Source organism: Onychomys torridus, chromosome 2 (genome assembly GCF_903995425.1).
Source record: "Onychomys torridus chromosome 2, mOncTor1.1, whole genome shotgun sequence".
Lineage (NCBI taxonomy): Eukaryota > Metazoa > Chordata > Mammalia > Rodentia > Cricetidae > Onychomys > Onychomys torridus.
In genome coordinates, this window is record NC_050444.1 from 54,729,670 (window position 1) to 54,742,499 (window position 12,830).

Here is a 12,830-nt window from a genome sequence, read left to right on the forward strand (position 1 = left end):
ACTCCCTTTCCAGCCTCTAAGTTTTCATATTCTCTTTATACAAAGTATTCTCGGATGATGAGCCCTGAAATGAAGCCAGTTCCCAAAGGCGGGCTGTCATTTCCACAGAGAATGACAGATGTGGGCCACACAGACCCAAGAGAATGAGATTCATCCTCCCCTGCCAGAGCAGACAGAGCCTCAGTCTGCATTTGTAGGCAGTGTGAAAATGCAGCCATCTCTGAGCAGAGCCAAAGGCCTATTTCACCCACAGCACTAGTCACGTGTGTTGCGGAAATGACTCCGCATCTTAAGAAGTGCCGAGGCCAGGGTCCCACTCCTGGACTGGACTTCACTCAGGTACAGTGTGGGTTGGATGTGGGGATTTCTGAGGGTGGGGTTGAGACGGGAGGTTTTTTTTTTCCCCCTCTGTTTTTTTTAAGTTCCAGGGTGACTATCACATGCTGCTAAGGCTGGTGGGTGGAGACTGAAAGGTGGGTAGCCTCTGACCTGGAAGCTATTGGGGAATAGCTTTTGACCAGTTAATGGATCTTGACCTGGCACACCTTCAGGAGAGAGATTTGCAAAAGTATTCTGTTGAACCTAAAGCAAAGAACCTGGGCTCCTTAACATGGGGTGGGGCCCAGGGCGGCATCATAATGTCCCTGACGGCTCTCATAAGCCGCCAGAGAGGGCCAAAGCCACAGTTATAGCTATGTCTAATCTAGCTTTCATTCCAGGTTTATGCACCCAGGCCCCGTCAAAGGCCAACAGAAACAGGAGCCTCAGCAGCTCGCACAGAAGGGGCAGTGCAGGTAATGGAAGAGCCGGACTCATGAGACACTCAGTTCCCTCGCTGCCTTCTACATCACATTCCTCTTTGTAGGTTTTTTTCTTGATAACATCACAGTATAAGCACAAGTCGCAGCCTGATCTCCCAGAAATGCTCAGTATGTAACTGTGGTGACCCGCACAGGAATGGATGGATACATGTCCAAGGATGGAGGTGGCCAGGCAAGCCAGGGCCACTGCAACAGTGAGATCCCCATACCGAAAAGTGCTGGTGGAGTCCCAGACAAGCCAGAGGGCAGCACCTCCCAGCAGCCTCCACCCGTCTGTACCCCGTGGCCACGAAGAGGGCACGTGCACTGACCTGGTTCTTTTCATGAACAGAGCAGAAAGCACTGAGGAGGAGTTTAATGATGGACAAGTGATTATACCGCGCAGCCACGTGCAAACAGGTGTCCCCTGCCTGTGGACAGAAACCGAAGTCTCAGCAGAGTCGGCAGTTACAAAACCTAACACAACAGGAAAGGTCATCTCTTAGAGCCTATGCAGTAGGGAGTCTCCGCCTGAACCATAAACCACCCCTTCAACACAGCTGCTCCAATCCCAAGAGCCTTTGCTTTGCTTTTGTGTATATAAACTAGAAACCTGCTCCCATGAGCACTTTGGAAAAGCTAATGTGGGTGATAGGCTCCAGGGACCCTGGCCTCCCTACAGCAAATAAATGAAGTTAGACCAACAGTGTTGCTTTGGAATGTTTCCCAGCAGAGACCTCACACGGCCGGAAGGATGCTAACATCCTCTATGAGCAAGACAGCCTAGGAACTGATAAATCAGAAAATCTCAGACTCCTTCTCTGTGGGCAAGGCCAGCCCCCACTGGCTGTGACAACTCAGAGACAGACTGCCACAGTGTTCTGTAGGCTCCTGCTGCTGTTTTCCGTCTGTCTAGATGATCATGGCCACTCAGCACAGTGAATTCTAGAACTATATTATACAAGTCTGCTCCAAACAGGGAGATATTGGCAGTTTCTGAGAAAAGCTTAAACCACAGGCTCTCCCCAGAAAACATAGGACGTATGATGTTCTCAAGTCCTTTTAGTGACATTTGTCTACAACCACTGCCCTGCCTGCTCATGGGAAGGACACTGCAGTTAGCAACAGCTGCCCTTGGAAGAGGCTAGCTCCTGAGTGTCACAGGACAGCCCTGCCTGGCACTGTCCCAGACAGCAGCCGTGCAAAGCTCTATGTGGGGAGATGTTCTGAAACAGTTACAGCACTGGGTCTCAACTTTCCCAATGCTGTGACACTTTAATGCAGTTCCTCATGTTGTGGGGACCCCCCCACACACACCATAAAATCATTTCATTGCTACTTTAGAACTGTAATTTTGCTACTGTTATGAATCGTAATGTAATATGTTTGGAGATAGAGGTTTGTCAAATGGGTCGCAGCCCGCAGGTTGAAGACTACTGATATGCAAGCCTTCTAGTCCTGACAGACACATGGCAAAGAAATGATAAAGTAAACTTGAGACACAAATGGAGGAAGCAGCATTTTCCCCTAAATGGTCCCTTAGAAAATTAGCAAAAAAAAATTCATTTAAAGATTAGGCCCCAAGCACATGGTGTCTAGATATTAACACTGACTCTGCTTAGGGTTCTTTCCCAAGGTAATACAACAGAGAGCACCCGTGAAGATCTGGTACTTTCACCCACGTTATTTTTGAGGTCAGCCCGGGAGCCACCCAGCAGGAGGACGCGCGTGCTCTGGGAGCGACTGTTCTGGCAGGCCAGGTGCAGAGCTGTGTTCCCTGCCTGAGAGAGAGGAGGAGAGGAGGGATGAGTTAGCAGCAGATACCCGCACAGCCCTGCCCTGCACACGGAGACTCTCACTCAGGGAGAATCCAGCCATGGTCACAGTCCGCATCATGACAGAGACCCCAGCTGGTGTTTCAGACACAAGAACTGTGAATGTAGAGTCCAAACAGGCTGCAGAGCCCCTCTGTCCCTAAACGTTGGCTCTGATCCTTGCCTCTGCCTGTCATGAGTTAAAGCCATGCATAAAAGCACTTCGCGTGCTTAGGTTGACTGCTTGACCAGAGATGGAGCTTAAGCCCTCCTTCCTGAGGCCCTGAGCATGAGTATTCATTGGTCCTTGTATTTCTTGAGTATGTGTGCAGCTCTGAACCCCAGTTCAGAGATAACTCTGTCAAATGCGCAGTAGCTGGGAGGGAAGGGGCAGGACGGGCGGGACTAACATGTGACTTGTATGCCTGTTTTGAGATGCCTATTCTTCGACTTTTTAAAACATAAACACTTGAACTATGGAAAAATGTTGACCTAAGAGGCAATACCACTGCTTACCATATTTAAACACCACCTCAGAAAAATGTCCACAACAATTTTGCAAATGCCACAGTGTGAACAGAACTCTTTGATTCTAGGGAAACAGAGGTTCTAATAGCTGCTGATTAACCCTAGGAAAGCATTTTCTCATTACTTCATGGGAAAAGCAGGTACGGTATTCTGAGCACACGTTGGTCAAACACAGGCTGGGAGCTTTGTCCCACTGACCTTGCAAGCTGTGGTCTCACCTGCCCACAGCTTGGGGCATCCCTCCCCTCGCCTCCCCTCCTCCAAACCTCGTGTCTACAGAAACTCCAGGTAGTATACTTTCTGAAAAAAAAGACTACAGCATTGAAGTAAACAAGAAGGAAATAAATCAGAACTGTTTCAACAGCACTTAACTACTCACAACCACGGCTCTAGGCAGCCTTGGGCATCATCACTAGGCTGGGGAAGTCGAACCAGTGGCCTGACGAGAGAGGCTGTCTCTACCCTCCCTGTTGCCCTACTCCACACCACAAGCACCGGGATGGGGATGCTTTCAAGGTCCTGGGTGCAGGGCTGTGGCTGTTCTGGACTCTGATTTCCTCAGCCTGAGGGGTGAAGCCTGACCCAGCAGCTGAGGTCTCACATTCTGAGAAATCTCTCGGATAATCAAGCCTGGCTTAGAGTTGGCTTTGTTTTTGTTTTGTTTTGTTTGTTTGTTTTGGCTTTTTTTTTTTTTTTGAGGTTTTAATTTCCAGGCTGAGACCATGGCAAACTTAGCTATCCAGAGCAAAGCATCTACTTATGTCTTAAATACTCTTGATCTCTGACTTCAAGGCAGTGGTTAAATATAAGCTGAAAACAAGGAGTGAAATAAAAAGAAATCCAATGGTTCTAAAAATATAGCACACCGAAGTTTACTTTGTCACTAAGAACTATCAATTATGTAGGAAGTTACTTTGATCTAGAAAAGTAAACATTGGGCTAGAGAGATGGCCCACAAATTAAGAGCACTCGCTGCCCTTACAGAGGACCCAGGTTCAATTCCCAGCACCCACAGGCAGCTCACAACCATCAATAAATCTAGTCAGTTCCAGGGGATCCAATGCTCTGCAGGTACCCGGCACACATGTGGTGCTCATATACACATGCGGTGCTCATATACACATGCAGGTAAAATACTCATACTCATAAAATAAAATGAATACAGGGAGGGAGGGAGGGAGGGAGGGAGGGAGGGAGGGAGGACACCGAAGTCTGGGTTAATAACATGCACTACATACACAGAGTACAGTGCTATTCAGCCATAGAAAGGACTGAACTAGCAGCAAGTATAACAACATGGGGGAGTCTCAAGCACTCAGGGAAACAAGGCTTATTTTTGAAAAGGCGACACAGAAGCGTGGTTGCTAGCAGCCTGGAGGGGTTGACTTTGGGACTGCCACCAAAGGGTACAAAAGAACTTTTCTGAAGTGACGAACATTCTATGTTGGTGTTGGCAGTTACACACCACATACACTTGTCTGAACTCATGAGACATGATTCATTCCTAAAAAACACATTTTATGAAAACCTCACCTTCAAACCTGCCATTAACATGTGGCCTACAGTAGATGCATGATCAGCACCCCAAATGATGGGTACTGTCTCTCCGATGTGATGCTGTTTTAGCTAAATAAGAAGCACTTTCTAGAAGATCCCTCAGAAGATGTCTGCAGAATGTAAACATCCCTTGTTGGGAGGACACGAATCTTTTTCCACTTTGTCCTAAGAAAGAACTAGTGACTTTCCTCATTCCTCTTGGAGCCCTATATGGAAAGGAGGCAGTGTGGTACAACAGACAGACCTGGGCTGGTTTGTGGCCCCAAAGGTGCCCCAAACACAGGTGTCTAAATCAAGGACTCTACTAGTTCTACTAGCTCCTGGCTCAAACTTACCTGTTCATAAACCAAAACAACCTACTTCTCAGCCGGCACAAAAAGAGAATCCAGACTATATACCATCTAGAAGGAATGGAACAGCCCACCCGAGAGGACACAAGGCTTCAAGCATTGTTGATTACATGCTGCCTGCAGGGGGCGTCCCACAGGCTTCTCTGCCCACGAAGGAACCACAAGAAATGTGATCACAGCCAAGCACTTGGCCAGGATCCTCGAGTTCGGTTGAAGAGAGGGAGGAAGGATTATAAGCAAGGGCGGTCAGAATCATGATGGGAAAAACCACAGAAATAGCTGACCCAAGCTAATGGGAGCTCATGGACTCTGGACTGACAGCTGGGGAGAATGCATGGGACCGAACTAGGCCTCTGACTATGGGTGACAGTTGTGTGGCTTGATGTGTTTGTGGGTCCCCTGGCAATGAGACCAGGACTTACCCCAGGTACACAAACTGGCTTTTTATTTTATTTTTTATTTTTACTATTTTTATTTTTTCAAGACAGGGTTTCTCTGTGTAGCTTGGTGCCTTTCCTGAAACTCACTCTGTAGCCCAGGCTGGCCTCGAACTCACAGAGATCTACCTGGCTCTGCCTCCCGAGTGCTGGGATTAAAGGTGTGCGCCACTGCTGTCAGGCCACAAATTGGCTTTTTATACCCCATTCCCTGTGGTGCAATGCCTTACTCAGCCTTGATGCAGGAGGGAGGGGCTAGGTCCATCCCCAACATGGAATAGCAGTCTGTGTGGACTACCCAAGGGAGGCCTTACTCTATGAGGAGCGGGTGGGGGTGGGATGGGGATAGGTGGGGGGAGGGGAGACAGGTTGGTATGTAAAAGGAAAGAAAATCTTTTTTTTTTTTGAGCTGAGCATTGAACCCAGGGCCTTGTGCTTAGGCAAGTGCTCTACCACTGAGCTAAATTCCCAACCCTTTTTTTTTTTAAATAAGAAATTATATTTTTAAAAAGAAAGAAAGAAAGAAATGTGACCACAGACTGCCAGCAGAGGGCTGTGGAGCAGCCCAGTGGGCCGCTTGGAAGGCCTGGCTTAGGTGGCTGGAGGCAGAGGTAAGGAAGAGCTGTATCTAAAAGGGAGGCACCAGGACGTCTCTCAAGACCCACTAAAGGCTGGGGAGCATGTGCTAGAGAGACAGCAGAGCGGAGCAGGCTAGTCACTGAAATGTTTCTGGCCAGCGGAACAGCAGGATGGGAAGGCAGCAAGCTCATGCTAGTCACTCAATGTGAGGCTGCTGGGATAGTCAGGGACAGTTATGATGAGCAGGGACAGAGGAAGGAGAGGTAAGACCTAGAGAAGAGGTCAGAGAGGAGACACATAGGAAAATGAGGGAGATGGAGCAACGGTTCTGCCTGTGCCTATATGAGGCTAGAGCATCCCGCTTCACCATACTCCAGAAAGCCAATGCAAGAGCCGAGAGATGTCAAAGGTCAAAGCAGCTGAAGCAGGTTCTCTGGGACCCCACATTACTACCTCCCCTGCTGAGCTCGTTAGAGTGTCTCCAGTTCTCATTTAAGGCACCCCAGCAGGTGAGGTCAGAGAAATCACAGCATTGATGGAGACTATTTCTGATTGGCTGGTTAGTATCAGCCCTTGCACCTGAAGACCTTGTGTGATGATGTGTGTGCGGGGTCTTGGGTTACAGACACTTGGTTTTCCGGTCCTACTGTGCCATACTCTGTGTGTGTGTGTGTGTGTGTGTGTGTGTGTGTGTGTGTGTGTACATACACTCGCGCTCTCAAGTGTGCACACGCACATGCCGATCTGTGTAATACTGAGCATGGATCTCTTGCTGTTCCTCCCCAGGCACAGACTCAGGACTCCTCCACTTCTCTGTGTGAGACCACCAGACAGGGTCACCAACCTTGCAAGTGCATTGTGGGAAACCCTCAGGCTCCTTACACACTAACCACAGACCCACCTGGCCATCCAAGGACAGAAAAGACAACCCCTTCTCAATGCTGCTGCAAATGTTCTAAGAGGAACGACAGTGCTTCCTTTGCTTTTAAAATAACATGTGTCTCTGCTCCTAATGGCTGGAGAAATAATCAGCTCAGTTTTGAAATTTTGGGAAAGGGACAAAAATAAAAACACCCACAATTAGTAAGTCTAAATTCAAGTATGTTAATATCCAGGCTCGGTTTTATCCGCATTAGCATTGAGGCATGTAACTGTGACCATGCACTCCTCTGTCCTGTTCTTGCACAACTCATTACACTCATAACACACTAGCGGGGTCTCAGGACTGTGCTGCTTACCCTGCCTGGAGCACCAGCCCTCCTACCTCTGCATGGAGCCTTCTAGGTGAGCCTGCCTTACCGGGTTCTCCACGCCCCAGTGAGCTCTGCCTGATGGTTCTCATGGACAGGAGACAAACCAGGGCAAAGATTCCCATGACCCTCCTCACCCATGAAGGAGGAGGTCACTGTTGGGCCTCACCTTGTTCCTGGCAAGCACGTTGGCTCCTGCTTTAATGAGCAGCTTGGCTGACTGGCTGAACCCATGCCAGGCGGCTTCATGGAGGGCTGTATTCCCGTCCTGAGGAAACACATTGGAAGACAGCACATTACCCAGTGTCTGGCTCTTCTCACTAAAACAACATATTATGGTGGCTACAGGGCCTTCCTCCACGGGGCCCATCAGAACCACAGAGCACAGAAAAATATCTGACTGACCAGTCTCTCCTTCTCCTAGTGACAGCAGAGGGCAAGAGCTATTCAGAGCACAGAGGAGAAACAACCTCCTGAGGTGCAGCAGGTGGGTGCCTGGGCCAGGACCTAAGGCTCCTTGGAAGCAGGCCACCCAGAAAGGCTCCAGGCCTCCCACAGTTTGTCAATAACAAACACCACACTTGAGATGGCACACTGTCACTCCTTCCACCTCCACTGCCCCCTAGGCACCACCATGTTCCTGATCCCTGAAAAAAAAAAAAAAAAAAAAAAAAACCCTGCCCATGGGCCTTAATAAGGCCCAGGAGCCCAGTGGGTAATGATCCACCAACCCCATTTCTTCACCAAAAACTGTATTATGTATTTAAGAGAGGGCCTTTCTATTTAGCCCTGACTGGCCTAGAACTCTATACATAGACTAGGCTGGCCTCAAGTCTAGAGAGCAAATGAGAGCTAAGATTAAGTGCACATAGCCAGGCGGTGGTGGCACACGTCTTTAATCCCAGCACTCGGGAGGCAGAAGCAGGTGGATCTCTGTGAGTTCAAGGCCAGCCTGGTCTACAGAGTGAGATCCAGGATAGTCAATGTTACACAGAGAAACCCTGTCTCCCAAAACCAAAAACTAAAAACAAACAAACAAACAAACAAAAAGAGTAAAGGCGTATAACACCATACCCATCTCTTTATCAAAATTCAATTGTCCCTAGTTTAGTATAAAATTCCCAGGATTCTAAATGACCAGTCATGGAAGAAACAGTGATTGTGAATAAGCTAAACAAGATTTCTAGATTCAATGGCTTTTAAATATAAGCTAAAAAAAAAAAAAAAAAAAAATGGCGAAAGAGAAAGAAAGACAGGCAGGTAGGAACACACATGTTCCTATCCGGGGCAGGAGTGCATTCTCCAGTTATGCCCATCCAGAGATGTGCCCAAAAGAGCTAAGGCCCAATGCACCTGGTATCCAAGAAGAGAGCCAGGGTTCCCAAGACAAGGCTGGGAAGGGCGAGGGGCCACAAGGCCCGGCTGGGACCACTAAAGGAGCAGCAGCCGCAGCAAGAGACAGGGAAACGGAGGAGGGCTCTGGGCTGCAGAGGGACCACTCCTGACGCGGAGCCCTCGGATGTGCTGAGGAACTCTGGGCACATTTACTGTCTGTGAGCTTTTCTGCACATATATCATACTTTAATGAAAAGCCGATGGGGGAAGAAGACACAGAGGCCGCACTGCACTTAAATACAAAAATCCCACATTTTACGATTTGACAACTTAAAAACATCGGGTTAGTATACATGCGTCATTGTGATTCTTTGAAGAAAGAAATCATCCGGTTCACTCTTTTTCTTCAAAGTAAAACATTCAACTTACTTGTGCATCTAAGAAACAGCCTCTGAGGATGCTCTTCCCCACCTTTAGTAGACTTTCACAGGTCCTGACTTCTACACTGACCTGGACTAGAGCTGCTGGCGCGGAGCCTCAGACCAGCGGGAAGGGTTGTAAACAAAGGTAACTGCTGAGACCCCATCTTCCAGAGAGATCTAGGTTGACCTCTCTCCTGTGTGGCAGGAGAATGCTAACACCTTGAGCATACCACAGTGAGGCAGGCTGGCTCCTCGGCTCCCCAGGGCCCTTCAGCCCTTACCATCCCTCTTACCTTGTCCTGTCTGTCCAGGGCACATCCCTCACGGATAAGCGCGGTGATGATCTCCGTGTTTCCCACCACGGTGGCCCGGTGCAAGGCTGTCTGGTCCCCCTAGGAAGTGACCCAGAGAGAAGAATAACAGATTTCTCTAGCGGCCCCCACACCACTCCTTCCGTAAGCCAGACACCAGGGCATCTCCTGTCCCCTCAAGGAGGAGACTGGTACTTGCAGAAGGACTTGGTCACCACAGGCAAGGCAAGCTTTGAGGTCCCATTAGTAGAGAATGCACACGGGCAGAGCAATTTGGTCCATAAACTAGAAGGAACCTTACATCGATAGCAGAATAGCTGTCAGGCGCCCTCCATCTACCTCCTGGAGACGTGTCTGGGAGCCAGGCTGGGCATGTCATACAGTTCAACCAGCAATTCCTGCAATCCATATCCCCCACTAGGTCCTCAGGCCCGGATTACAGAGGAATCACTCTCCAGTTGGGGCCTCATGCTTTGATGACAGGTGTGTAATTTGTTCACTGATTTGCACTAGCCGAGAGCAATGAAGGGGTGTGAGGCCTCCAGGACGGCAGCCTCTTACTGCATACTTCTGAGATCCCGCTCGCTGATTTATGCTGCATTCTAACCCGTTCTCAGCAAGCAGATTCCTGGGACTGACAGGTTTTCTCCTTCAGGCGCCCAAAGAGAACTTGACTCTTCCCCCTGACTGTGGCAGGGAGGATGTGTAAACACCCCAGAGGTGAGGAGACCACAGTAATGGGAGGGCTCTGAGCTTGGTGCTTCTAGGAACACAGTCCATCTCTGTCCACTCTCAGGCGTCAAATCAAGTCAAGCCTGAGGCCCAGGCTTGAAAGGGGAGATGGGAGAACAGTGCGAATGTTCTCCGGTAGAAATAATGAGTGAAGGGCCAGGGGATCAGGAGTACGGGTTTGGGGACCGTTCTGGTAAAGTGCTATCAGCTTGCTGAGCCCCAGGACCCTTACAGGAAAAGGTAGGGCCAGGGTTCTTTTTCATCTGGGATTCTGGGATTCAGCTGGTAAGATTTATATTAGTACATTTTCCAAACAGAGCACAGAGGGGCAAGGAACACACTCAGGACTCCCCTGGTCCCTAGTCCAAGAGAGGCAGGAGCGACTGTGGACGACAAAGCGGAGAGCACCTTCAGAAGGGCTGCACCACTTCCTACGGTAGCTTGAATGAAACACACTGACCTCACTGAGATTCATCACAGAGACACCTTAAAGACATGTGCTCTGAGAGGAAAGCCCTGGAAACAGACTATGGTGACGGGTATGCAGGGATTTACTCAGCAACTACATTGAAATATGGCCAAGAGGATGTGTTTCATGTTACCATATGCATGTGTGTGTTTTATCACAATAGAAAACCCACTCAGTCAGTCCCAGCCAAAACACACATTTGGCTGAATACACTGGCACACATCTGTAATCCCAACACTCAGGGGGCAAAGGCAGGTGGTGGACCATGAGGTTAAGGCCAGACTGGGCTAAATAGTGAGATTCTATTTCCAAAACAAGACAAAACAAACAAACAAACGAACTCCTCCCAAAACCAAAAAATAAACAAAAAAAAAAAACACCTGCTTTTCTTAATTTTTTTTTTAAAGCCCCTTTAAAAATCCAAAAGAAGGGGGCTGGAGAGATGGCTCAAGATCACTTGTTGCTCTTCCAGAGGACCTGGGTTCAGTTCCCAGCACTCACATGACACAGCTGTCTGCAATTCCAGTTCCAGAGGATCTAATGCCCTCTGCTGGCCTCCATGGGCACCAGGCATGCATGTAGTGCATATACTTACATGTAGGCAAGACATTCATGCACATAAAATATTTTTTAGAAAATTCTAAATCCTAAGAAGTGATTTTGATGTCTTTCTTTCCTTTTGAATCCTCTTGGGTTGCTAGTGTTGAGCCATCCTTAGTGGTTCCACTCAGCTTAGACCCCATGTGCAAGCACACCACGCAGCAAGGCAGGGTGAGCCCACCGTGCAACAGCAGCAACTCTGATGTGGAGGTGTAGTGGTTTAAGTGAGATGTCCATCCCACACACTCCTATGTTTGCATACTTGGTCCTCGGAGGAACTGTTTGGGAACAGCTGAGTGACCTTGTCAGATGAGGTGTCTCACTGGGGGTGACTTTTAAGGTCTCAAAACACTTGAACTATTCCCAGTGTGTTCTCTCTCTGCCCCCTGCTTGAGGATCAAGATGTGAGCTCTTGGTGGTTCCTGCCGCTATGCCACCATGGACTCTCACCCTCTGAAACCATAAGCCCAACTAAACTCTTCCCTTGTAAGTGGCCTTGGTCATGGTGTGTTGTTGTCACAGCATTAGAAAAGTAGCTGAGACGGGGGTGGGGGGGGGGGGGTAACCACCTGCTTGCTGACTAGATTCACATCCAGTAGCATGAACTCTGTCATGGATCTGCAGCTGGGGAGCTCATAGGCCCTACCTGCACAGACATGATGTGCCTCTCAAACTGCCTTCTAAATAATGCTGTTTGTGCCCACAGAATAGTGCTGGTGACCCCTTTAGTTGGAGAAGCTTCTTTTTGCAGTGGTTATTGGTGACTGCACAGACTCAGGACTGGTCAAAGTACTTGGTGACTTTTAAAAAAAATATTTAACACATATAACATCACTTATAAACTACTACCAGTTACAAATTTAAGCAGTAATAAGACACCAGGAACAGGATTCCCATTTAGCAAGTTCTCCTCACAGTTCACCTGATAATCTAAGGGACTTCACAGTGCTGGGGTGAGGACGTCCAGCCTGCGTGACTACAGAGGAACTGGTACCGCTGTCAACACGCTCTCCTTGACACTGTGAGCTATTATCACATCGATGACAAGTCAGATGTGGACTGTTTTTCTTCCTGTTCGCCTTCCCAGGATCCTACTCGGGAAGGACCTTTTTCCATGTGCCTTGTGATCAGAAAAAGAATGTGGCACTCAACAGTGGCTGCAGGGATGAGCTGGGCCAGACATCTGAGACTAAGGCTCCAGGTGGAGTAATGCCCAGTGCCCAACAAGTCAGGTGGGACAGTGCCTGGGCCTCGGATGTTAAAAATCCCGTTAGCATTTCGAAGACATCTTATTTCCCTATCAGATCAGTCATGGGTTTTTCCAAACTGATCAGGGGAAGATTGTTCTCACAAGAAACAGGAGTGCAGTACTGAGTCAAGTTCCCAACAGGAAAGGTCCTTTAACCACCGCACAAATGACAGGCATTCTGCCTAGCATTCCTGGATCAACTGGAGCAACCTTTGTAGAAGAGACTTGCGTTCTGAATTATGCATAACGTGCAAGCAACACGCCTTAAGCATACAGGTCTTGTCCAACGATCACATGAAGGGCTTGGTTCAGGTCAAACATTTCATCTTGTTACATAAGCTGCTCAGGAAATCAAGAACTGGCGCAGCTTTGGGCCGGGGTGGCACCACTGTTGATT

The 12,830-nt window shown here is 48.6% G+C and overlaps 1 protein-coding gene across 1 annotated transcript in view; it reads right to left on the minus strand.

The window, feature by feature from the left end:
* The window catches only part of Ankrd6 (ankyrin repeat domain 6), a 75,171-nt gene that overhangs the window by 17,589 nt on the left and 44,752 nt on the right, over nucleotides 1-12,830 (minus strand). Inside the window, exons 4-7 of the mRNA XM_036178919.1 lie at nucleotides 9,366-9,464; nucleotides 7,485-7,583; nucleotides 2,483-2,581; nucleotides 1,133-1,231 (exon numbers count right to left, since the gene is read on the minus strand). Of these exons, the coding sequence (XP_036034812.1) occupies nucleotides 1,133-1,231; nucleotides 2,483-2,581; nucleotides 7,485-7,583; nucleotides 9,366-9,464 (396 nt within the window). The remainder of the gene's footprint in view (nucleotides 1-1,132; nucleotides 1,232-2,482; nucleotides 2,582-7,484; nucleotides 7,584-9,365; nucleotides 9,465-12,830) is intronic.